We start from the raw sequence: 27841 nt of genomic DNA, 5'->3' as shown, positions 1-27841 counted from the left end.
CAGCTTGCATGACAGATCTCTCCCCAACAGATTAATTGGTATATCAGTTGCCATCAAAAATGCATGGTTTGCAGACAATGGTCCAATTTCCCCCCGGAGCTGCTCTGTCAGTGGAATCGTACTAGCAACTCCTGACATTCCCACTACTTTTACTCGTTCTCGTGATAACGGGGCATCTGGGAAATCACTCCTTCTGAGCGCAGATTTGGTTGCTCCTGCGTCGACTAAGAAAGGAATCTCTTGGCCTTCAATTTTCAAAGTCAATTTCGGTTCGTCACATGGTTTCAAAGTCAGGAAGGGTAACTCAGACGAAGTTGCTTCTTTTCTTTGTCATAAAACGAATGGGTTTTGGGTTTGAAATGAACCTTGAGATGGAGGAGGAAGAAATGAGGGTGGAGGAGGAGGGAACGAGGCTGTGGGAGGAGGACGAGGGAATTCGGTTTGAGGTGCAGTGGGTTGAAATGAACCAGCTTGCTCAAACTGTGTTCCCCATCTTTCCTGTTGTCTATAATATGGATTTTCATTCACTGGAGGCATGGAGTGTCTGCGAGTTTCATCGCTGTATTGTGCCACTGGTCTCTGTTCTACCAGTTCATACGTACTATAAGTTCGACTGTTTCTACGATTTCGGCATTCGTTAGCCCAGTGTCCTTGTTTTCCGCATGTATAACAGAAATCTCTGTGCTGGTCTCTGTATTTTGGTCTCTGACGGTAATAGGTTTGCCCTCCGTTTTGTGCATTATATCTCACATTCCTTTCCCCGGGGCATTCACCTTGACCTTGAACCTGGGATAGCATTAATGTTGATTCGTTTTCCTCGTCAGAATGATGTTTCAACAATGAATTACAATGCGTTACATATTCCATCAAGTCTTTCACTTCCTTTAATTCCCAACCAATACATACTCGCTTTATTTCATTTTGCAATTTGGCCGTCAAACCATTAAGGTATACATGAGCAAATGGTACTCCTTCTTCTTTCAGTCCAGAGTGACATTGGTATACACCCCGAAAACGCTCTAAGAACTCCAATGGGTCCTCGCCAGCGCATTGCCTGCACATCTGTATTTATGCCCAGTCGGTCTTAAGTGTTACCACCTCTGTGACAGCGTCAATGAGGGTGTTGATATGTTCTTTGAGCTCCTCCCTGTCTCCAGGAGCTTCATCTGGCCATGCAGCTACCTGTTTCAATTGTCGGAGTAACCCCTCTGGTACCACTAATTTTAATAATATTTCCATGTCCATATATGTTGGCTGATGGCATGCCACCACCACGCGTAGTTCCGCCTGGAATTTTTTTGGGTTCTCTCATATCTTCGGCATCTCATTTACGATGGCTCTTAATTCAGAGCCCCACGGACGATATATCGCTTGTACCTCCCTTGCACCTGGGTAATCTCGCAATGGAAATGCGCCTATGAGTGCCTCATCATCTCCGTCCTTCGCGGTCTCTGACATTATTTTTTTTGATCGAGTTTGTATTTTACCCTTGTCAGCAAGAGGAACTTTATTTTTGCTTTGTGTTCTTGTTTCTTTCTTAATTACTCGCCTGGCTCCCCGTTGAGCCTCTCCTTGCCCTGTGGCATCATCTCCCTCTGTCTCTCCTGCTTCTTCATCCTCAAGCGGTTGTGCTATCGGAACTGTGCACTCTGGCCATGTTTCTGAGTCTTCTTCTTCATGCTCAAATCTGACAGCCACTGCTCGCTGTCTCTTGGTTTTATTTTCAAGTCTCACCGGCATTTGCTTCGTTAATTGGTCTAGCTGACCCTTCAGGTTTAACAACCGTGCCTTTTCATCTCTGTCATGACATTCCTTCATCCAATTTATATAAACGCTCCAGTTCACCTGCTTCTGGACCTTTTTGTCACTATTTTTCACTTCCAGTACTTTTCTTAAATTGTCTAAACACTCATGATCGAACGTTCCATTCTCAGGGAAGGGTAATCCACTATTTTTGGTCCAATTGCACGATTTCCCCATGTCTCTCACAGCTTCAGGCCCATACATATCAAACATAATTCTTGCACATGTACCTCTCCGTGGTTTTTGAATACAATTTGCCTCGGTATACACAATTTCCTTCCTTTTACAATTTCTGTTTCCCATCTCTAAAATCACACACAGATCACAACCGCTAAATTCACTCTAAAATCACAGAATAAAATAAATCGCACCCTCGGAGAACCCTCCCTGCTTACCTTCGCTCAAGCACTTGTCGTTCTTCCAGGCACTGCCTCCGGCAGATTAAGCACCTCCGGTCACGAGCGCCGCACAACGCCGGTTCGAATCCGTGTCACAGGCACCAAAACTGACGTGGATTTCTATCCTCGAACCGCGTCGTGATCGAAAGGATTCTTTAGATTGTTGAGGGATCTTGTCCTCCTCGAGGATTCAACGTCAAGCCGACTCGGTGTTGCATGTATCGGGATAAATAAACCACAGAAGTTCAGTAAAAATCAATGTACACAAGGAGTTCTTTCTTTTGTACAATTTATTTGCTGTCTTTCCTCTCTTCTCTTCTCTCTCCATATATCTATATCCCATTTTATAAGCAGAGAGGGCTTTTGATCGCAAAGAACAGAATGTACAGCTTATCAGCCCGGTCACCTTGTACTTGCAAAAGAACCAAGCAATGTCCAAAGTGTCAAAGAAAGACAAGATTATAAGTAGGTGGTAGGCCTTAACAACTAAATAATAGAACAGTAGAGGAAAAAAAAACAAACACTTTGACCTACTCAGACTGAGGCAAAGGTTTCTTGTCTAGAGAGTAATAATTTCCCCAACAGTGGGTTGGGGTTGATTATGCTCCCTGTTATATTATCACACACACACACACACACACACACACACACACACACACACACACACACACACACACACACACACACACACACACACACACACACACCAACAAACAAAAGTTAAGCCTTGACTATTCAGTTGAGGATTCTGTGTTTGGGGTTCACAGATCTAAGGATATTACCCTGGACACACAATATGTATATATATATATATATATATATATATATATATATATATATATATATATATATATATATATATACATATATATATATATATATATTTCTTTTTATTTAACCCTGTTATACACCTCGGACTTGGTCCTCGAGTATCCATAAAGTTGTATAGTAGAGGGGCGTGAAGCGCCAACCTATTGCTCCCATGAGTATTATTTTCTTTGTTTTGTCTTTTGTAATTCCTGTGAATAAAATGAACCTAAAATCTCTTCCCATTCGAAATCATATATCTTATAAGTCCAAGGAACTGTATCTATCACACCAACAATTTTAAAAAGTTCATTTGTCCTCCACTTTGTATTACCCTTTTTAAAATGAGATTTCCATCTATATATTTTGATTACATCACCAACTTTGAACTTAGGCTTTTTGACATTAATCTCTTCTTCATATTTTAATTTTGTAAATGTTTCTGATGGTTTCATATTCGTTGGCGTGTGAATCGTGTCATTATACTTATCTACAATAAAAGATGGCCATTGTTGTGAACCGAGTTGTGTGAATTTTTATACACTCTCTTTTAAGGTACAATTAAAGCATTCAATAACAATGGCTTTTCCTTCCTTAAAGGTACTGTATAATGTAATACTCTTATTTTTTTAGAAAATTCATAAATGTCTTGTCATAAAACTCTCTACCCTCATCAGTCCACAGTTTTTTAGGTTTTCTCTAACTTTTATTAAATATCTGTTGAAAGGCTAACATAAGAGTATTACCTGTTTTGTTTTTTAAAGGGACAACCCACGCATATCTACTCCTCAAATCGATAACGGTTATAGCATACTTGTACCCCTTATCATTATTGAGTTCAATCAAATCAGTGGTCCAGATATAATCAACTTCTTTGGAATAAACCTTCCTTCTCTGAAACTTTGTAAATATTGCTTTATGTAATTAATTAGCTAATTGTTCTTCTGTCTTAATGACATCATGAGAGCCTATAAGTTATTTTTTTTTAATTTCCAAGTCCAAGTTTCAATTTCGCACTGATCATCTTCTTCACGATGTGCCTATCAACTTTTTCTCTCAAGGTTGGATTTTGTATCAGACAAATTATACAACATTTCTCTATTAGCTTCATGTTTGTCTTCCAACGTTGTGGTATTCCCATAATCAATAACTTGCCTCATGCACACTTCATCAACCCTATTGATGGGTTTACTCCATGGTTTAGGATTGTCTGCCTCATCTAATCTTTTGTTCAAGTTTGTGCCTGGCCGACAGAAAGAATACCCTGGAAGATGTAATTCCCCTGGTATTCCAGTTGTTGTAAATTTACTTCCTGATAAAAACTTTTGTATATCTCCTCCGAGTATGTGTTTGGAGATAAATTGATTTTTTTTTTGAACCACAGACTGAACATGTACCTTTTTGTATGACCCAATTATTTTTACTTTTAAAATATGAAATTTTTTTTCGGATTAGTTTTCTTTTTACATTTGAGACAATAACTCATTTATTTATGAGAAAAATTCCTGCATAGTGCGAAAACCTTTTTAGTTTCCAACATGCACATTTGACTCTTAATTTTTAAAACATAAACAATCTGAAGAAATGTCTTCACTCTCTCCTCCATTTATTTAAGAAAAAAATGAAAAACTTTAATTAACATCAATATCTTTCCCTTGAAAACGATGTCAATAGTCTTGTCGAAAATATTGCTCATAGACTTGTCAATTCTTTGTTTTCCTCCTCGGTACGTTGAGATTTATTTGTTTTCTGAAATACCCCCAATCTTTTTTTAATCTCACTGGTTTACATATTTTCATATTTATTTATTCGCTCTCTTTCCTCCCTCTTCTCCCTCTCTTCCTTCTCTCTCTTCTCTCTTCTCTTTCCTCATTCTCTCTCTTCTCCTTCTCCTCCTCTCTCTCTCTTCTCTCTTTCCTCCTTCTCTCTCTTCTCCCTCTCTCTTCTCCTTTTCCTCCTCTTCTCTCTCTTCTTCAACTCCTTCCTCATACCTTACTACCCTTGAATCACTTACACCCCATAGAATATCATACATATATTCATCAAGATTTCTTGTTATTCCTGTATCCAAAATATTTTTTTTACAACAAGAAACCAATAAAATTTATTTTGAATTTCTAAAAGAGTCTGATGTTTTCTTCACTTTATAATTTTTTCATTATTTAACATTTTAATTCAATACAAAGTGGTCGGTTTATCAACATCTGCTGAATATTCGTTGTTTTGAAGAGCATTCACAATATAATCAGGGTGGTGATTAATCACTTCCAGTTGTTGAAATAATCCTTCATCATCATATTCTAATTCTCCTATATGCTCGATTTCTTCCTCCGTCATTTGACTGAAATCTTTTAACATTTGAAGTTTTTTAGGAGTATATTCCATTGTGGGAACTGTGGAAACATCTATAATTTTTTCTTGGGAAGTTTTTAAAAGTGGTTTAAAAAATTTATCTTGTTTTCTTTCAAATGCTTCTTCACCCGTTACTTCTGTCTACATTTCTTCTTGATGTCTTCCTGTTGTTTTACAACTTTTGAAACCAACTCTTGATGCTCCTTAAATCTTCTGGCTCTTTCTTTCGCATCCATTTATTTATTGGAAAACATAAGTTAGTATCTCATCTTGTTTCACAACAATATATTTATATTTTTCAGTTGGTGCTTCATATAATCCCCAAATGCCTTTTTACTACATAATGTAGAACAATTATCTCTCCAAAAATTGATTACATCAATTGAATTTAACTTCAATATAATAAAAGTATGAGCATTGTTTCTTATGGAACGTCGAGGAAGTTGAAAGTATGATTGACTAAGATAAATACAGTCACAAGAAGAATGTCTCCCTCTTGTGGAGTTGCCATCCATTACCGTTTGGTTTCTCTCATTAACACAATCATCAAAGATAACGAGGTTCTTTTTTGATTTATCCAAATCTGGGGAGAGGATATATCAATCCATTTTATCACGAAGAATACAAGTTATCAGTTTTGATTTCTTTTTATATCTCTGTGTATCACAAAATAGTTGTATTATATCTTCAATGTCATAATCATTTAGATTGTTTTGAAATTTAAATAAACCGATTATATCTTCTTTTTGAAGAAGATAGAAGATATCTTTTTGAAAAGCCTGGTGTTGGCGCAGTGGTTAGGGCAGCGGCTTGGGATCCAAAAGGTCCTGAGTTCAAACCCTGTTGGGCCACTGGATTAATACACCAGGGGGTTGACTCAGCCTGTCATCCTTCCGAGGTCGGCAAAATGAGTACCAGTATACTGGGCCGGTGTATACCCCGGTTAAAATAGGTGTACCATATCCCTGTGTCGTAAGAGGTGACCAGGGTTGCGTCAGGAAGGGCATCCGGCGTAAAACATGTGCCAAATCACGATGCGGATCATACGGATGATCCGCTGTGGCGACCCCTTACGGGAGCAGCCAAAAGAAGAAGAAGAAGATCTTCTTTTTGAATACCAGCATTAAAACCTTGTGAGAGTAATTGATACTCAGGTTGAAAACTCGACTTTGTGAAAAATATTAAATTATCATAATCGAAAATTTGGGAGTCAGGAGCATCTTCAAAAGTACGCAGGTTTTTCCACATCCGCTTGAACCAACTATGAGACATCGTAATGAATTTGGAAGCTTTTTATGATTGTTAAATTTTATCTTATTTTCCCAAATGGGTAAAAAAATCATTCATTTATACATTTGGAAAACAGGTTAATTAATTTATTATTGGCTTTTTTGGAAAGTATATTTCAGCCTAAGTTCGGGTTTAATTTCAAGATTATCCATTATTTTATTTATGCAATATCTTGTCTTGATATTTCCCTAAAAATGACAATCGTGAATAATATATGGCAACAATCCTTTGAACATTCCTCTAAGACGTTCAGTTTCTTCCCTTGTAAGGAACGGTGTGTAATCACCCTCATGCTTTACATTCATTTCTATAATCAATCTTGAAAAGTAATTCATTTTTGGTGTAAATCTAAAAGAATTATTTTCCTTTTTAAATTTTTTATTATCATTAATTAGAAGATAATCACAGAATACACATTGTTTATAGGCTTTTGACTCTGTGTTTAATCCCCATCTTTCACATGCAGGATAATTCTCAAATTTGTCATATGGAGAATCAGGGAATTCAAGAGGCTCAAAATGGAGTAAACTATTCATATTTATAAAGTAAAACTTTACTTAAACTGAAATTCTTCTTCGGAATCATCTATAAAACTACTTTCATAACTATCGTTTGAATGCAAACTCTCGGTATCATAAACACACTCATAATCTTCAAAATCTTCAGTTGAAAAATGACTCATATTTAATTCGCAGAAAAAAACATTACCATCTCCATCTATTTCCTTTTTTCATGAACAGATTCAACTACTACATTTTTTATATTAAAGGTAATTTTAAAATGATCCTGACCTACTATAGAACGAAATGTCATTTCACCTGATATATTAACATCCTTTATTTCATCAGGATTTACATCTTTAGGGTTGTTGACAAAAATACAAATTTCTCCTTGCATATTACAGATGGTCTTATCTTTTCTTTCGAAAACCTCATCCATCAGGTTTTTATATTTTAAAACTTTTTCTTGTTTCATTGCTTTTTCTTGTTTCGAATATATTGCCAGAAGGAGAGGAGAAACTTTTGTTCAAGATACTTTAATTGATGTTCTTCCAGGTATATTAAAGCTCATCCACTGAGGAAATTGAAGAACTCATATTATTTACCATAATTGTTTTTATCCAAAAGTTGTTATATTTATCTTTGTTCAATTTTACATCCTTGACATATTTCTCAGTATCATTAACAAATGAAGAGATTGATTGAAACTTGTCTTTTGTGTCTTGAAACATTGTATTTATTAAATGAAAAAAGTTGGAGGATAAAATGGTTTTCAGCACAGATTCACCGATAAATTAAACGAAATTTTCATCAAGAAAATTTTAGTTTAAGCAAAGTTTTATTATATAAATATGGTGAATACAACATACTGCGATGTTTGTAATCACGAATATAAATATTATAAAACACACATTCAATCTTTTCAAACAAATATCTCCTCTTGAGTTGGAAACAAAACATTGTGATATCTGCTCAAAGGATGTTTTGAAGAGAAGTTATAAGAATCACCTTCAATCACAAAAACACAAGAAGAATGAGTTTAAAGCAAAGGGAGATGATTACATTGAAAATACTGATGGAGCTTTGAAGAATCATGTTAAAATAAGGATTTTTCAATTTGGAGAACCAGGTCCATCATCAACAGCTGAATCAATTGAAATAGTGAAACCTGATGCTGAAAAAGTTATGAAAAAGACATTAAAAGAAATGAAAACTTTAAAGTTTTATATGGGAGTGAAAATGAATATGAAAAGACAAGATGAAGAACAAACTCCTTTTATGACGACAAACCCACACTTTATCTCATTTCAAGATTTTTTAAGTTGTGATGTTTACGATGATCTCCAGAGAAAAGAACAAGATGTTGATAACACTGTAGGAGGTAGTGGATTTACGATCACAAAAATAATCTTTTTAGGTATACACATCTTAAAATCAGATCCTATTCAAGCTTCTTCTTCTTCTTATATTGAAATACCAAAAGAAATACAACTAAAGAAGGCAGTTGTTGATATTAAGAACAATGATAATAAATGTTTTCTCTGGTCTGTTCTTGCTCACTTACATCCACCAAATTGTAATTCAGAAAGAGTAAAACAATAAATCAAATATGAGAATACCTTGGACATTAAAAATTTTAAATTCCCAATGCCACTAACAGATATTCCTAAATTTGAGAAAATAATAATCTTTCTATTAATGTATATGGATTAACTCGAGAGAATAAAGTTCAGTTATTAAAGATTACAGAGAGAAATGAAGAAACACACATTGATCTTTTATATTTTAGTGTTGGAAAGAATTCACATGATACATACATCAATTATTTATCAAGATTAATCTCTTCTCACGTATTCAGAACAGCAAACAAAATATATCCTTGTAAGCGATGTCTTAATTCATTTCAGACAAAAGAACGATTAGAACAACATTAAAAATATTGCAGTAATCCGAAATCAGCTGTAATTACAATGCCTCAACCTGGTGAAAAGATGTCTTTTGAAGATTATAATAAATCTATCATGCACCCATTTGTGATATGCGCTGATTTTGAATGTATCCTCAAAAAGATAAATACTGCTTCTCCTAATCCAAAAGAATCATATACAAATAAATATCAAAAAGATATTCCTTGTGGTTTCTGTTATTATGTCAAATCATCTATTTGAGAAAAGTATAATAAACTTGAACATTATAGTGGAAAAAAAGCTTCACAAGAGTTTGTAAAACGATTAGAAAAGGATTGTAAAAGACTAACTAAATTAATGAAAGAAACAAATGAACCGAAGAAATTAACCTTGTTGTTGTTGTTCATCTTTTGGCTGCTCCCGTTAGGGGTCGCCACAGCGGATCATCCGATATGATCCGCATACTGATTTGGCATAGGTTTTACGCAGGATGCCCTTCCTGACGCAACCCTGGTCGCCTCTTACGACACAGGGATAAGGATTGGGTTTCGCCATGATTCCGGGCTACCCTACACCCTCTCATAGCGCGGCCCAGCGCAGAGCTCCCGTCCTCAAGCGATCCACCAACCCAAGCCTCCGAGTAGCCGGATTACAGGCGCACGCCACGACGCCCGGTTGAACCGATGAAATTAACCGAAGAAGAAAAATTAGAATTTAAAAAGAACAATATCTGTCATATTTGTGAGGAGGAAATTGAGGAGTCTAAAGTTGGGGATCATTGTCATCTTCCTGGTAAATATAGAGGTCCCGCTCATTCCTGTTGTAATCTTAATTTTAAATTTCCTTCTTTTATTCAGTCTTTCTTCACAACAGTGCCAACAATGATACACATCTATTTATAAATGAACTTTCAAAAACACCAGGGAATATTTCTGCCATAACAAACACAAGTCAAAAGTATATTTCATTTACAAAAATGATATTCACAAAACCTTTAACTCGTATTAGGTTTCTAGATTCGTATAAGTTCATGGGAACACCACTTGCCAACCTTGCATCAAATCTCAGCTCCACGGGCAATTTTCCAAATCTTAATTCATTCTTTCCAAAAAAGGAAATTCTAACTAAAGAGGAAATTCAGATTAAAGAGAGAATTCAAAGTAAAGAGGAAATTCTAATTTATGAGGAAATTAATGAAGAAATTCCAACTGAAGATGAAATTCTAATTATAAAGAAAATTCGAACAATGAATGAAATTCTAACTGAAGAGGAAATTCTGATTAAAGAGGGAATTCTAACAAGAGAGGAAATTCAAACAAGGAATGAAATTCAAAGTAAAGAGAAAATTCTTACAAGAAAGGGAATTTATCCTTACGATTATATGGATTCATTTATGACATTTAAACAAACACAACTTCCTTCAAAATAAAGTTTCTATAATAACCTTTATGAAGAAGAGATAGGTGAGAAGGAATATAAACACGCACAAGAAATTTGGAAAATATTTAAGATAAAGAACCTTGGAGAATATCATGATTTGTATCTAAAAACAGATGTTTTATTGTTAGCTGATGTGTTTTAAGGTTTTAGATCATCCTGTCATAATAAAAATTGTTATGGATTAGATCCTTCCCACTATTTCACAGCTCCTGGTTTAGCTTGGAGTGCAATGTTGAAAATGACAGAACAAGATATAGATTTAATCAGTGATGTAGATATGCTTTCGATGATTGAGAAGTCTGAGAGGTGGAATATCACAAGTATGTTCAAAACGATATGCTAAAGCAAATAATAAATATCTTCCAAATTATGCTCGTGAAAAAGATAGTAATTATTTGATGTATTTTGATGCTACTAATTTGTATGGATGGGCAATGTCTCAATCTCTGCCTGATGGTAAATTTGAGTGGGTGGAAGAAAAGGATTATGAAAAGGTTTTAATGAATTGTCATTTCTTCTCAAGAGGAATTGAATGAGGAAGAAGAAGGTTATTATTTTGAAGTTGATTTGAGGTACCCGAGTGATCTTCATAATATGCATAAAAACCTTCCTTTTGCATTTGAGAAAGAAACCCCAAAGAAAGAATGGTTAAATGTTTATCATAAAAGTTTTAATTTTAAAGGTAAATCATCAGAAAAGTTTTTAACAACATTCTATGATAAAGAGGGATATGTTTTGCATCAGAGAAGCTTGAAACAGTTTTTGGGAGAAGGAATGAGAGTAGCAAAAATTACTAGAGTTTTAAAATTTAAACAAAGTCCTTGGATGAAAAAGTATATTAAATTCAATACAGATATGAGAACAAATACAAAAGTAAAATTTGAAGGGGGATTCTATAAATTGATGAATAATGCTGTCTTTGGAAAGACAATGGAGAATGGTAGAAACAGGCAAAACATTAGATTTGCAACATCTTGAAAAGAAGCTTCCAGATTGATAAATAAACCAAGTTTTGAGAGAGAAGAGGTTTTTTCAGAGAACTTTTCTGCTATTCATATGGAAAAGGAAAGTATTGTAATGGATAAACCAATTTATATTGGAACAGCAGTTCTTGATTTATCAAAGATATTGATGTATCATAATTGTTTGTATCATGACTTAAAGAAAGAGTATAGTGAAAATATTTCATTGTTTCATTTGGGCACTGATAGTTTTATACCAGATATAAAAACTGATGATGTTTATAAAGATATGAAGAAAATTATCGGAGTATATGATACAAGTAATTTTGGTAAGAAGAGTGAGTTATTTTCAAAAAAGAATGAAAAGGTTATTGGAAAGTTTAAGGAGGAGTTGGGTGGAAAAGTAATGAGTGAGTTTATTGGATTGAGAGCAAAGGCATATTCTTATCAGTATGGTGAACAGATTTATAAAAGGTTAAAGGGAATAAAGAAATATGTAATAATAAAATCAATAACTTTTAGAAATTATTATAATTGTTTGATGAATAAGAAAGAAGAATATAGGAAAATGAATACAATAAGAAGTTATAAACATAAGATATATAGTGAAGAAGTAAATAAAAAAGCATAAGGAGCCTTTGATGATAAGAGATTTATTTTAGATAATGGAATAGATTGTGTTCCATATGGATATTGTATGAAACAGTGAATATTTAATCGTAGAGTATATAGAATAGATTGTGTTCCATATGGATACAAGTTTTTACTGCATAGAATATGGGTTCGGGTTTTTAAGGGTGACCGCCACCTTTTTCACAATATATAAATGGTCGAAGCAAGTATTAATCAAACTAAAGAGTGGAGAAAATCTCAGTTTTTGTATATAAATGGAAAACATAATGAATGTGAAAAATATCAAAAAAGTCTTATTGAAAAAATAACTAAAACAAAGGTAAATAAAACAAATAAGCGAATCAATTTAAAAACTAGTAAGTTAGAGGATGTAAAGAAAAAAAAATATCCTTGAATGACTGAAAACTTTGATGGTTATCAATTGAACAATGGAAAAATAATTTACTACAATCTCAAAATGATATGCAACTCAGGAGGAGGTCAGATGAGATCAATGAGAGAAGTATATCATTTCATAATGACACAAAAGGGGTATCTTGAAAAATATAAAGATTCAAATGTTTTATTTTTAAATATTTTAGATGGCGATTATTGTGCAAAGAAAATTAAACTATTGAAAGAATTTGAAAATGAACAAATATTTTTAGGTTCAATGAGTGAGTGAAACAATATGCATTGGTTATTTGAAAAAAAAGTGCTCCTCGGCTAAAAGGGGAGGCTATTAAAATCTCCATTCACTTACATGTTTTAGATATTTCAACAGCAGAGAATTCAACAGGTTGGGATAAAAAGGAGGTATATTTTTAGGGGAAAATATGAATCGCTGAGAATTCCCCATTCATTAACATGGGGGAAAGTGAGCCAGAATCAGCGTATCCACCCTACTGTGGTTCATTTGATAGAGAACTCACCAAGGAGCAGAAGAGGATGGACGAGCCGGAAGCAGAACTCAACAGACCTCGCCAGACATCAGACCTCCCCTGGGAGGCAGGTGGTGAAAGGAGAACAAGTGTTGGTGCTGAGCGAGGGGCACCGCGAGTCCACGTGACCAAGTGTGGGATCATGCATTAATGCGGCGAGCCTGTGCAGCTCTCATTCTCTCGACAGTCATTTAGGCTGCATTCTACATTGACACTTACATGTACAGATTTTACACAATTACGATAGGGTCTATTCTCTCATGCGTCTTTCTTCTACCATCTATCTCTTGTCTAATGTGGATGCAAAAGAGCAATCAACGCAGGCAAGCCTGACCAACTGTTCTTTTCAGAGCAGAACTTAAGAGCGAACTAAAAGAAGGAACTCAACTGACCTGCACCTCACATTTTTCCTTCTATACAATGCTGCACTCCACCTCGCATTACACTTGCATTTCTCAAACAAGTACCCGAGGCACCCTCAGTATTTTCTCTCCTCCCATTTCCTCAGTATTCTAAGCTGCGCATGTCTGCCGGCCACGCCGGGTATTGTAAGGTCGTTAATCCTTAACTATTTCTGTCTGTCTGGGTTATCTCTAATTGTGTGTGTGTGTGTGTGTGTGTGTGTGTGTGTGTGTGTGTGTGTGTGTGTGTGTGTGTGTGTGTGTGTGTGTGTGTGTGTGTGTGTGTGTGTGTGTGTGTGTGTGTGTGTGTGTGTGTGTGACAAGTCTGCATAAGAACCAATAGAAAAACTCTGCACTGTGTCTTCTTTTGTAATATTGTTTGCCTTTTGCCACACCCAACTAATTCCTTGCTTTCCCTGCTGCACATACACAAATAATCCATTCACTGTTCCTTATAACTTTCCTTGCATCCTGGTTTGAATAAATGTGTTAGAAATGTTCCCAGCTCATTTTTGTCTCTTCCTCCATTGGTCCAACATGGCCCGTACCCTCGCTTAGCCAGGACGTTATTCCCCAAGAATCTGTAGAATAGCCGATATGTACTCGCCAGCTTCACTCAGCTGCACATGATCCAGGAGGTAATCTGAATAAGACTGGTATGTACCGAGGGAATAATCGCCGATAAGGAGGTCACATGTCCTTCGGTAAACGGTTGTTAGACAGAGATCCCTAAGTCACAGGGTTCAGTTATTGCTGTTCTCGGCTGATTATCCGAACGACCGCGATACGAAGTTATTTGTGTGTAACACCTCCGATTCCCGGTGAGTCCAGAGAGGAACACAAGACAGCCCCCCTCTCTCGTGGTATAACAAGCATTTCAGTATTAACAAGCATTTCACATTCACAATAAAACTCACGATTAACATTAATGCAATGATAATGTATTGTCGTATCTTTCCTCCTCATCCACCGAGCATTCCTTTAAACCAATACCCAAATTCTCATTCCTTGTTTTTGTCATGGTATTTTGCACATACAGCCTTACTTTTGGCAGGTAGATTATCAATTCACCCAGAGTTATCAGGGATGTATGTGCAACATTCAGACCCAATAACTGCACAAGAAACCTTTCATCCTTTTTCATTTCTGCTATTTCTTTGATCTTTCCCTCTCCGTGAAATTTAAATCTTGAAATAGCTTCAGTTGTCTATATACACTAGATCTTTGTCGTTTTTTGACCTTTTTTGTTACAAAATATCCAGTCGGGCTTGAATGTCTGTTTGGCTCCATCTGCTGAGAATCTCCTTGAGCTATGTGTTGAGCATGATGGTTCAGGTTTCGATTCTGTAGATTTGGCCAATCTGTTTAGGTTCACTGATGAGTGTCTGTATGCCTATGGTATCCTTGGTTCTCCTCAGATGCAAAGCGTATTAATGCACGAGTGTCTTCCATCCTTGACGCAGAGTCTGGTGGTTGTGAGAGTCATATTTCGTTTCATATATACATATTTCAGTCATCGTTTCATTTTTCGAGTTTCATAGTCATATTTCATTCAGATGTTTTAGTCTCTTGTCAGCATATATGTTTCAGAGAAGAAAGTGAAATATTCACACTTGGAAGCACTAAAGTGAAGGACGCAATCTCCTTCTTTCTAGTATCTAAGTCTTCACTGTCCCTGCACTTTCCCTTCTTTGTCATGTCTACTTGATCTATGATTCCGTTTCAAGGTCTCGGTCAACGTTAGAGTTCAAGTCTTTTCGTTTTGGAAGCAATGTGTTTCTGCATAGCTACTATCCATGTCACAACCATTTCGCCATCAATATTTTGCAGTTCCAAAGCAGCCTCCAAAAAAATTGGTTTATGAACTGCCTTCCAGTCACCATCCAAAGAGAATGTGATCATGAAGACTCTTTCAGTCTCGGTCATGGCTCTTTTATTGTGCTTGGTGTTTGAAACAAAGAGTGGGTGAGCAACTGCCACAGATTAAATAACAATAATCCATCTAATTAATTGGAAGCCATGGTTCATCTCATATAAATTTGGGCCAGCAAAAAAAATAAAAATAAAAAAACAACTTCACCAAAACTGAAGTTTTGCCATTGGATACAGTTCCTCGGTCTGTTACTTGTTTTAAAAACTAACTCGCATGCTTCAGCTCAACGTTCGCCTCTCCACATGTAGTTGCAGAGATTGACATTACAGATTTGCTCTGTTGACATGATTACACCAATCATCATACAAACATCTATTTTCTACAAATATATTTAGAATATTAGTGACTGTATTTATTTGAAATTTCATGTGTGATATCAAGAAGGTCCACTTGGTCTCGGGTCTAAGCTGTCTCATCTGTCTGAAGGGTGTAAGGGATCAAATGGTATTGATGTTTAAGTGGTCTTAAGGGTCTTTTTGGTTCTTCAGGGACTGTTGGGGACGTTTGGGTCCTCATGGTCTTTTGGTTTTGGGCCTTTGGAGCTTTCAGGGTCTCTCTCGCTCTCGCTCTCTCGCTCTCTCTCTCTCTCTCTCTCTCTCTCTCATTCTGTCTTTGTGTGGACTTTGCGGTATTCGGGGTCCAGGGCCTTTTTGGGTTCCCTTGGAATTTTGGGTCATTCGGGGTCTTCGGAGTTTACAGGGTCTTTTGGAGTCATTATGGGTCTTCTGGGTATTTGGGGTCGTTGGGGCTTTATTTTTTCTTCGGGAGTTTATGGGGTCTTTTTATCTTGGGGGTTTATGGGGTCTTTGGGGGTTTATGTGGTCATGTGGGGTTTACAGGATCTTCAGGGGTTTCTGGAGTATTGGGTTCTTTGGGGATCTTGTGAGTCTTTGGAGTCTTGGGTACTTTGGGGGTCTTGGAGTTCTTTGGGGTCTGTCTCTCTCTAAAACTTGGGGGTCTCGGGGTCTTAAGAGTCCTCAGCGTCTTCGACGGTTGTCAAAGGTCAAAGGAGTCTCAGTAGTCTAAAGAGTCGAAAGGTGCATTCCAATAGTACATAAATAAGACATATAGTCACACGGAGGGAAGGAAGGATGGATGGACGCATGCTGAGACCGAGCTCCTTATGCATATAGATGTCTGGTCTTGCCATTTTAGCATTATTATCATGATGATGTTCTCATTGCTTTACTTTTGGAATATCCTCACCACTCATTCCATTTAAAAATACTGCTAATTCTGGTATTGCACTCTTCATTGAATGAGGTATTTTAGTCTACCTAACACCTATTTTATTCAGAGTTTTAGCATGCTTTCGAGAGAGACAGACAGAAAGCGCCAGCAGAGTAAATGTAAATTTCATGCATGTGAAAGTCACAACTGTAGACCACAAGTTCATCGCTCTTCAATGGAGTTTCCTTTATTGCCATGAACTTTATTGCACATTCTTTTACCTGGGAATAAAAACTGACAACATTTGTTGGAGCAATAGAGAATGCAAACATGGTATTATACATTTGGTGGATATCCATCACCTCCATAGTTAATGTAGGTGGTAGAAGAAATGGAAATGTTGTTTTACCTGTAAGGCTCAATTCCTTTTACCACTTCACCCATATCGGGAGTCTCATGACTTGGATAAACTCATACCCACAACATTTTGGCATGTGCACAAAATCAATTTGAATATATACCAGTGGTCCCCTTGGTTGAGCTTGTGCCACTGGAACCATCTGCGGTCCCTTCCCAGAATTATGTTCCAAAAAAAATTGGCACATCCTACAATATCATTCTGCAATTGGTGTAAAATTTGGCCAATACCATTGATTTACAATACTGGAACACGTACACCCCCCCTCATTTTCTTCTATGGCCATGAACCAGATAAGCAAATAAAGTTTCAAAATTTTCGGGAGCCACAATGTGGCCATCGTGTGACTTCCAAAGCTTAACATTGTTATCAAATGTACATCCAGACACTATGCATACATCGCACTTGCCTTCTTTGGAAGCCGCTTCCAATACGGCCACATCAAGGGTTGGAGAGTGTATGTGTAAAGTGAAAAAATATCCAGATACCATTAAACATCAACAAATTATCAAAACCTCACATGTGAGTTTCACACTTCATCACAGCAATAGTAGAGCGTAGCAAAATTGTTTTTCGTCATCACAATAAATTGGCCATTTTAAACCAGGGTTCCAGAAGATGTTAAGAACCCACGTTGCCTCCAGAGGGCGCCAAAGACATGCACAATGCCATAAGCAGAGCTATAATTTCCCAAAACAATAGATGCGGTGGTTCGTGCAGCAATGGAGGCAGTTTTTGTTATTTATCTTCAATTGCATCTGTCTCTGTTCTCATGCCCCATGCAAAACTTGCAGTTTTCCCCCAGACAAGAGCACCGAGAGAGTGTTGGCATTCCCATGAGCTTCTCGGCTCTCTGGGCCACATTGACATTATACTGCTGCAATTTCTCCAATAACCTTGCATCTGGGCATCAGGCTCGTTGAACCGTAAGAGCCAATACAAGGAAGAGTGGTCTGTTCTCACCAAAACTTTCCACCCATACAAGTACGGATGGAAATGAGTCATACCAGATAGCATGGCAATAAATCTTTGTGAGTTTTGCAATAATTTTGCTCGGGCCTATTCATGGCCTGACTGTAATATGCAATCACTCTTTCCATGCCCCCTCCTGTGTCTGAGACAAGAATGCACACAATCGTCCTGGCTGGCATGCGTGTCCAGGGTTAAGATCCCATCATCGTTGGGGTAAGCTAAAACTGTTGTGGATGTCAAACACCCCATAAATTTGAGGAAGGCATTGTTGCACTCCCATATCAAATGAAATCTCTTTGCATTATCTGTAAATCGGTGAAGGGACCTGGCTATCTCTGAAAACTTTGCCACAAAATGCCATTAATAGGAGCAGAGTCCCAAAAACCCCCGCACCTCTTTGATGTTGCGAGGTACAGGCCACTCCTTTACTGCCGTGATTTTACCTGGGTCAATTTTCACCCCCACGCACCCTATCACCTGATTGAGATAAGCCACCTCTTTTGCAAACAAAGTGCATTTTTCTGGACTCAATTTCAGACCCACCTTTCTGAGATGCCCTAACACCTGGTCCAAATTGGTTCTCCTGAAGCTCAGCCAAATGTTTTTGAGTTTCCCCAAGACATCGTCCAGGTACATCAGGCTTGAATGCCATGGCATGCTACCTAATACATGCTCCATCAATCTCTCAAAGATGGCGGGGGCGTTACACAAACCAAACAACATCACAGTGAACTGATACAGTCCCTTCCTGTGGAAAATGCCATTTTCTCCTTCCCTGCCTTATCCATCTCCATCTGCCAATACCCACTCTTGAGGTCCAAAGTTCAGAACCAATTTGAGCTTGCAAAGGCATAGAAGGTATCGTCAATTCGGGGCAGGTGATAGGAGTCTTTGAGTGTCGTGTTGTTAAGTTGGCGATAGTCCATGCAGAAACGTGTAGTCCCATCATTCTTTTAACCAACACAACCGGTGACATCCAAGGACTTCATGAGGACTCAATGACACCTGCTTCAAGCAGCTTTTCTACCTGCTCATTAGCTTTCTCCCTCTTACCCCACAGGAGCTGTTGGACAGGCTGACAAATAGGCTGGTCCTCTCCAACACGGATCTGTTACTTCACTCGGCCAGAACACTCAATATCCTCGGAAGACAAAGACAAGATGTCGAGATGACAATTCATTAAATTGTGAAAGGAATCTTGCTGGGCCCCTCTAAATCTACGCTACTCTAAATTACCATCTCACAAATGGGATCGGGCCAATTCCTGCAAGTTTCTGAAGATTCCCTCTGGGGTCAGTCTGCTCAAAGCAAAAAGCACAGTTGAGTAATTCGTTCACTTTGTCTGTCTGCTTGTCTACAGATATTGGTCTGTGATTGAGCAACTACAGTACTTCATAACAATCCAATTTTATATTTTGATCACTGTAGAACACAAATCGGAACATGAACCTGCAGTTTAGCAGTTCTTTGGCTCTGAATTTGGCAAACTGAAAGAAATCCCAACCAAATCTCGCATGCTCAGTTGAGAGGTAATTTTTAAGGGTAGCGGGATGGCGTCATCACTCCTTGCCATCACATCACACCATGGCTTGCTATGGGAATCACAAGAAACTTGGAAGTTGGAGGCAGGAGAAAGCAATTCGGACCAGCAAGACTGTACTGTCTACACACCATATCGATCAATCAATGTAACAACTTATCAAGTGAATTTCACTGGTGGAGGAGGTGTGGGGATGAGATCAGTGAGGCAATCACAGACATCAATCACCACAGAGTGAAACACATTTGATATAAAAATGTGACCAAAATAAAATGCCAAACAGAACTGCAGCGCTTCCTTTGGTGGACACGGGTGCGATTTTTACTTGGCAAAAACATATTTTTGCCAAGTATGTTGGTCTCCAGCATTTGTCTGTCTGTCTGCCTGTTTGCCACACAATTTCTTTCCCTCCCTTCCCTCCCGCCTCCCCTCCCCCCCCCCACGAGCTGAATGGCCGAATAAATACCCGGTGGGGTCCATTTTTTGGGGTGTGTGTGTCTGTGTGTGTGGCGCCAGTCTGTTAAGTCGAAATTGTTAAGTGCTTTTGCTCACTGGACATTGACTGCATATTCGTGATTAAGTCTGCTCTGTCTCCCTTCCCGATTACTGTAAAATAAACCCCTGTTAAATGTACCAGCTCGTTGCCTGTCGTTTCTATCATTGACCCAGCACAGTGCGGGCTTGAGAAATAGTGAGGCCGTCTGTGCCATGTTGTTCATTTGGACCGGCACAGCTTTGGTAACTCCCGCTTAGTTACGCCGGATCCAAGTCAGTAACAGCGACTCGGTTCGGTCAAAGTCGGCCGAGGGTGTGCTTTCCCCGGTAGTTAAACGGCGTGGGTACTAAGGTAAATTGGAATTCGACAAGTGGACGCCATCTAAATATTGGCGAACACGGTCCTTTAAGGCTTAAGCGACCCATCGACTCCGGAGTTATCTGGGGTGACGACCTTCCAATTCTGGTGTTCGTTGTGAGATGGCCCGACTGCTCCATCTCGCGGTCGTCCTCGCCACCGACTCCTGGCCCACAACAATATTGGGTGTGTGGCAATGAAGAATTGTTTCAATTTCGGTGAAGATCCGAATCTGGATCCAGATACGATAATTTTTTATTTTTAAAACGTGACTTTTCACCATTGAGAAACGTTGCCAAAAACGATATATCACAAGATATATCAAAAAGTTGTGGATGAGTTGGTCAGATGACAATAACAAGTCGATTCAATTTTAGTTCAGGTTAGCAAATCAATATCCTACCTATCAGTAGGATACAAAAGGTAAACTATTTAGCCTGGTGGAGGTGTGCACTCTACTGAGTGCCCTTTTCATACTTCAATTGCATTTGCCCTGCCATACATATCTTATGTGTTTTATTTCTTTCAAAGAACATTTACACGTGAAAAACTAGTCCTGACTGAACCCTCGTTCAGTATTTCAATAATATTTCACTCTGTGTTCAGGAATGGATTTATTGGTTCAGCCAACGATGAAGACGACATGCTTTTGATGTTGCCAAGTTTAAATACATTATCCATGCAAGAGCTTTTTTCATACTTTAATGAGGAATATATGAAAAAGTTATCCATCCAGTTTTGACACTCATGTCTTAATTGTAATTTCATTAATTTGTATGATCATCAAGGTCTTCTGAACGGATCACACATCACAGGTTCAAATCCCCTTTCTACATTATGACGTCAAGAATTTGTTAACCCTCGTCTTGAAAACGTGAGGCATTCAGTCGGTAAGATTGAGATGTGGTAAGAACAAAGGTAACGTGAGGTCAGAACAAAGTATATGGTTTGTGGAACATTTTGAACACCCCTTGTATCATATTGACTACACTCTCCTATTACTGCTTTTGATCAGGAAAATAAAATTAAATGATTCAGTTACATTCATTGGTCATCACCATGACTCTTCATTCTTTTCTTGAATGCATGTTTTTGCACAACAAAGTACGCTTGATTCGAGTCATCATGTTAAGATTCCCAACTTGTTCTTTTCTTCCATCTAAACGCAGCAAGCGTTTGTAAGCTGCCATGAGTTCAGGGCTTCGTGAATAGAGAACCGGGTTACATGCTGAGTTCAAGTAGCCCAGCAATAAAAATAGAAAGGTGAGAACATCACTTGTGCATGTCGGACAGACGATTTTAAGTGGGTAAATGATGTGAAGTGGGAACCAACAAAACAGGAATATTCCCGTAACAACGCTTAAGGTTTTCAAAGCTCGATGATCACTCAGCGTGTTCACTCCTTTGTTCCGATTTTCTTTGCAATATTTGTTTCTTCCATGGGATTGAATGTTCAATACACCCTGTTTCATTTTCCACAACTGCAACAAAAATAATTGGCAATATCATTTGCAAAATACTTCATATTGTTCATTTCATGGCAATTTTTAAAATTTGGTTTCGAAATGGAAGGCAGAATTCCCTTGAAGAACACACTTTTGCCTTAGAGCTGCTTTTCTGGATTCGAATCTCAGCCCAGCTATACTGTAAACTGTTATCCTCATGTTTCACAAGCAGTGAGACACATCAACGTGTGTGCTCTCCCTTGGATGGAAGTTAAACCGGGTATCTTGTATGCCAGCATTACTTGGTGGATGTTAAAGATCCCACAGTGTCGTTCATGAAAAGGAGGTGAGCTCGTGCTCGCATCCTTTAAAAAAAATTCCTGAATTCCAAAAAATAGAGTGCTGATCTGACCAGGATTGTAACTCCCACCAAGAATCTGCTTTGTCAGAACAAACCCACTTACTTCCACGTTCCTTCCAACGGCACACGGCATCATCAAGCACACAGAAAATGTACTGGTATGTACATTAATTGCCTTAAAAACATGTGAAAACGATTGAAGTGAATCATCTATTTACATCTCTTTTTGGAATACATCGTCGAGGCTCATGGAAGAGTTTACTGAAAGAAACTCCAGTACAAGTGCACTGAAAGGATCAGGACATACCAGGACAAAAGGAACATTTGGGAGAGGGGGTGAAGACAACAAACACCAACAGATTTTAAGTCCAGGATAGAGACAGACTTGGACATACAAAGGGTGTGGGGAGGAATGATTGGCAGGAAAGGATACAACTGAGCCAAGGGTTGAACCGCTGACCTCCGAGAATCAGATCAGATATTCAAACTGTTATTCCATCGTGAGTCTGGTTATGGGTTTATATTTTGCCTTGTCTGCGACTTCCTCTTCTTCTTTTATTAATTGTGCCTTGTTCAACAAATTCTCAAAACCTCTAACTATCGTTGTCGAGGTGAATAATAGTTCAATGGAGTCATTTGTGGGTAAACTCTAAAAAACTGAAAACTTCATAAAAGCAAATGATTCATGCAAATCACATAACTCGAAGAACTTCATGGAGAAAAACAAGAGGAAAAGCCGCAACAATATTGTATGCACAATAATCGTGCAGCAACATATTCTCTTGTTACAATATGAAGGATCTCACCTGCTTGTTGGCTTCTTTCAGCACCCTCCAATAAACCAGAATCATGATGCTCGATGGAATATAAAAAGGAATTATCGTTGTTGCAAGCGTGTACTCTTTGGAGAAAAACAAGCTGCAACATTCCGGGTCCTCAAAGCACAACTGATGTTCATGGTCTTTTGATTGATTCCATCCAAGGAAAATAGGAAGGAAAGAGATCGAAATCGACAGACTCCAAAGTAAAACCACAACACCACAAGCACGGGTCCGAGTCACCACGGTTCGGTATCGTAGAGGCCTCGTGACAGCAATGTAACGATCAATGGCAATCGCGGAGAGAGTGGTGATACTCACTGTGACACACGCAACATCAACCGCCAATAAGAAGTCGCACACATCTTGCCCAAAGAGTGATGGTCTGTGAAGAACTTGCATTGTTGTTAGAGGTATCACCACAATGCCAATCAATAAATCGGCCACAGAGAGCGAACAGATGTAGAAGTGTGTAACGCCATGCATGAGATGGTGAGAGTGGATCACAGCTGTGAGAACCAAACTATTCCCCAAGATAGTAAATGCACTCAATGATGCAAAAAACAAGATCAAGCTGGTGTAGTACGGTTCGGGTAACCTGTATTCATCAGTCGTTGTAATATTCATTGTGATAGAAATTGGATTAATTGGAGAGAAATCGATGTTTGTCAATGGTAAATGCAGTTATTGGAGAAGATTCATCCAAATATAATCAATTTATCCAAATTATATGTAATTAAATACAAGGGAATGCAAAACGAAATTGAACATTATTCCACCAGGAAAACTGTTTCTTACAAGTCGCATCATTTTAACAGAATCCACAAAGTGTCGACCAATACTGCTCTTTACATATAGAAGATGGAATGTAATCCCATGTTACAGAGTTTCAGATTTGTTCCATTCTTCAGTCCTGAGGGAAAATTATTGACAAATTAATATTTCATGACCAGCAATCACTTGCTCCAAACGGCTTCAAATCCTCAGGGGTATAAATTATTTATTTCCACATCGCTGTTCTTCTGACCTCTCATCAATAAATTAATTGTATTCATGCTTACAATGCAATGCTTACAATGAGTAAATATGGTAATAGAACAAATGCTTGAACCCAACACCCAACCTGACATTGATTTTGGAAATCCTCTCTTTACTTAAAAACGGCGAATCCTAATTTATAAAAATGTGCAAAAATGTATTTTTTAACACGACTGTGTCGGTGGTGCTGCAGCCAACAACAAACCCAATGTCGGGTGTTTTTTTTCTCTGTCAAGACACGAGAGGAGCAAAAACAATTTCATCTCTACATGCACTCTTCGATACACATCGTGGCATAGACTTCCATTAATAAACAGTTCAAACAGGCTCCTTTCAATATCAACCACAATATCCCACTCGCAGCAGTTTTCTTCTATCAATACTTGTAATTCCCTATGATGTAGTTTGCTGATTCAGAACAGGTACTTTCACTGCCTGATTGATGCTTGTTCTGGCTCGAGTTGGCTGAATTATTCAGATCAGAGATTATTATCATGGTGTCTGTTGGAAATATTTGGCGAAGACGAGGCATTCTTCAAAATCTGCTTTCACTTTGTCAACTTTTTTTGCAACAAATTTCCAGCCCTCTCTCCAATAATCTGGGATGGTGCACTTCTCCCTCCACCGGAAGTAGGTTATATAATTTTCTGGCTTTACTTAAAGTGACAAAGAAGGTCTGATGTTGTTGCTGTTCTTTTGGTTTGACATGTCAGCATCTTTATTTGAGTGATTTGCAATCCGTCAAGAGTGAATTGAAGGAAATTCTTTGAATAATTGTTGAATCATGAAGAAACTAGTTTTGAGATCTCAGAGAACAGGAAAGGAAGACTGGGGGGAGGATAGACAAAAGGTCACCGACCCATTTATTTATTTTCTGAGAGTAAACGGCCTTGTGCTTTGGGCTCTGATTTCGATGTCCATAATGTTTATGGTTGAAGATTCTACAAAATTCATGGGAAACAGATGGGCAATATCACTTCAGAAAGAGCATTTCAGATAAAGGCCTTGATGGATGGAAGTCGTTCCTGTGACTTAATAACGACATCGAAGTGACAACTTCCATCCAACAAGGCCTTTATCTGTCAACGCACAAAGAGTGCTCCCTTGCAGACAGCTCAGAAAGCAGAAAGGGAAGTAAACAAGGCAGAAAGCAGAAGAGAGGGCAGATGCAAAAGTCTGAAGGAAGCAGAAAGGAGAAGCGAGCAGCCAAAGCTCACCTGAGCATAAGATTAAAAGATTGAGAAGGCTCGTGAGGGAAGGAACAAAAACATGTGAGGGAAAAGAAAGAAAAGTTTCACGAGCAGTTGGCGTCAAGCTGCTGTGGAAAAAGAACACTCCTTCCATGAGCGTCATCCTGCCCTCTCGAACCTATCAGCCACGAAGGACAAGGAGGGTGAACGGCAGCACCTCATTGATGGCGGTCGAAGGAGGAAGGATCTGAGTCAGAGGAGGGTGAGTCGCACATCTTGCTCGCGTATCTGGGACGCCAGAAAGGACTCGCCTGCAGGGTCTGGGCACCACAAGACATGGCTGTTTGTCCCCATCGCTACACATCGCCACTGGCCATCTTCTCCATCCATTTTACTCCGCATTCTCCTGTATATTTGTGTGAGCTGAGGTTGAAAATGAAAGACTGTGTTATGGGTCCAGCAGTTGCGTTAATCCCCCCCCCCCTCGTTAAACCCAATTGTAGTAGACAGGCGGATGTCATTGGCCAGGCCCGGATCACAAAGCAGTTTTTCTTCAAAAGCGGACCCGTAATCTTCAGATATTATGGCACATGCGGGTGGAGCAGGGTAGCACTGGTAGGGCGACTGAAGCACAGTAAAAGGGGTTGACACTCGAACCCACAACAAATACATGGACAACATCAACTAAAAAAAATGGGGATTTAATGAAAATAGAAGAAATATTTACAAGGGTTATAATTCAGAAAGTAATCATAACAATACGTGAATTAAATTTTGAGGCACCTCTGCACTTGAAATTTAATGCAGACAAGGGGAAAATAAAACAAAGAAAATCCTCCCTTTATTCTGGCACTCCGCTTGGTCCAGAGATAGTCTCTATTGAACTTTGGGATTGAGGTGCGTCGTCCTGCTTGTGAACACACGCCCAAAAATGGTGCCGAGTGACTCTCTGGGCAGGAAACGTACATGAGGTAATTCGTACGGATATATTCGACACCAGGGCTCACCACCTGTGCTTACTGATGAGGCTGCTCTCTGCAGTATGGCGCCACTCCCTTCGGTGATACACTCGAGGCTTTGAGGCCCGTCTCTCATGACCAGACAAGAGTCAATGGCCAGCGTCTTGCTCCACCAAGTGAACCAATTCACCTCAGCATGAAAATGAGAATCGTGTCGTCATTTTGTCAGGCCGAAAGGAGATCAAAAACGAGATCCTTCATCCCAGCCACGTTCCTCTCACAACTACTGACTGCTTCTCGAACCAAACCCTCCTTCCACCTCCAGGCATGTCTTGTTGACATAAAAACCGGGAAGGTGGAGTTTCTGCCTGCCCGGCACGTTTTGCTTGCTTGTTGGTATGGTTTTTGTTGTGATGAAATAAGAGATGATGCAATAAGACTTTTTTAGCAAAACAGCTTCTGGAAAATGAACTCCGAAAAAATCAAAAGCACAAACATCTTTCTGAAAATTCAATGATGAAATACCCAGCTGTTCCTAAATCGATAATGATCACTTCAGCACTTCTCCCATACCAGTAACAGAAAAGGTTGTGAATAATTTCCTGTAAAATCATCATAATGATTTTACATTTCACATAACTTCTTAATAAAAACCCAACTCGTTCAATAAGATTAAACTTATCCCGATTTCAGCTGAATTTAAAACAGAAAGGAAAAAGACTTACAAATATGAATTAAATGCTGTTCATTTAACAATTTCTACACTTTGTGTTGAGAAATGCAGAGCCACGCAGAGCAGCCTTGAAAACGAAGATTACATGTTATCTCCAAAACCATGCAATTTGAAAGGGCACCGACAGCTTGACAAGAGCACAGCACAGACTTGGTTAATATTCATCCATTCTGCATGATGTGAGCTTCATTAAACTGCTTACAATTCATTAATGCTTTTCACTGAGAGGTCGAAACTGTTGAATTAAATAAAAATCACTTCAACATATCCTCCTTTTGTCCTTCAAACGGAAAATATATCGTGACATATTAGCAATCAACAATGTCTTTTGATTAAATACTGCTTTTTTAAATAATTTCAATCAATAAATTTTGTGGTCCAGACAGCACAAATATGTGGCATATCATATGACAACGTTTCCTAATAAAATTGAATTTGGGATTAATGTTACCAATTCCCAAGGCTTTCACCATCCTCAAGGGTATATTTGCATTAGTTGGTTCACCAGATAAATCTGGGAGCAAGGGGCAGTTACACAATTGTGCCTGTCTCGGTTGTCCCTCCATGAGAGATCTCACCCATTTTCAGCAAATAACAAACCCAGCCATTTACATCATACCCCAGAGTGTTATTCGATGATAACTTGCTCTAACGACCATCAATCTTCCTCAGGAAGGTGTCTGCTTAATGTCACAGGAGGCATGCCCAATGACCCAAATATTGGTTTTGAAGGATAATTTCTCGACAGATTTTCAATGTCAATATTGCATCGATCTCATTATACAAATCTTCCTTTTAAATTTGGTAAAATCCCTAAAAGGTCTCCTCCATTGTCTCCAAGACCATTTCTGCAGGATGTGTAACCACCAACAAGGTAAGACCATTCATCACACATTATTTAATAATATTGTGGTGGTGACGTAAAACCGTATGCCTCCCAGGCAATGGCACACAACATGCAGCTATCCCAAGGCAGTTATTTCAATGGTATGTGTATT

At 38.4% G+C, this 27841-nt stretch overlaps 1 protein-coding gene and 1 pseudogene across 2 annotated transcripts in view; both read right to left on the bottom strand.

Moving 5' to 3' along the window:
* The window catches only part of LOC147033030 (DDB1- and CUL4-associated factor 10-like), a 300685-nt pseudogene that overhangs the window by 134740 nt on the left and 138104 nt on the right, over positions 1 to 27841 (bottom strand). The gene's annotated exons all lie outside the window — the stretch shown is intronic.
* LOC147033034 (beta-1 adrenergic receptor-like) lies at positions 20895 to 27136 on the bottom strand. Its single transcript, XM_085871159.1, has 2 exons — positions 22912 to 27136; positions 20895 to 21780 (listed from the first exon to the last, which is right to left on the bottom strand). Exons 1-2 carry the CDS (start codon positions 23548 to 23550, stop codon positions 21367 to 21369), a joined length of 1053 nt encoding a protein of 350 aa, XP_085727285.1. The 5' UTR covers positions 23551 to 27136; the 3' UTR covers positions 20895 to 21366.

The sequence above is a fragment of the Eptatretus burgeri genome, chromosome 2 (assembly GCF_056783735.1).
Source record: "Eptatretus burgeri isolate ZD-2024b chromosome 2, Ebu_testis_v1, whole genome shotgun sequence".
Taxonomy (NCBI): domain Eukaryota; kingdom Metazoa; phylum Chordata; class Myxini; order Myxiniformes; family Myxinidae; genus Eptatretus; species Eptatretus burgeri.
Note: the sequence above shows the minus strand (reverse complement) of the source record. Positions and strands in the feature narration are given on the sequence as shown.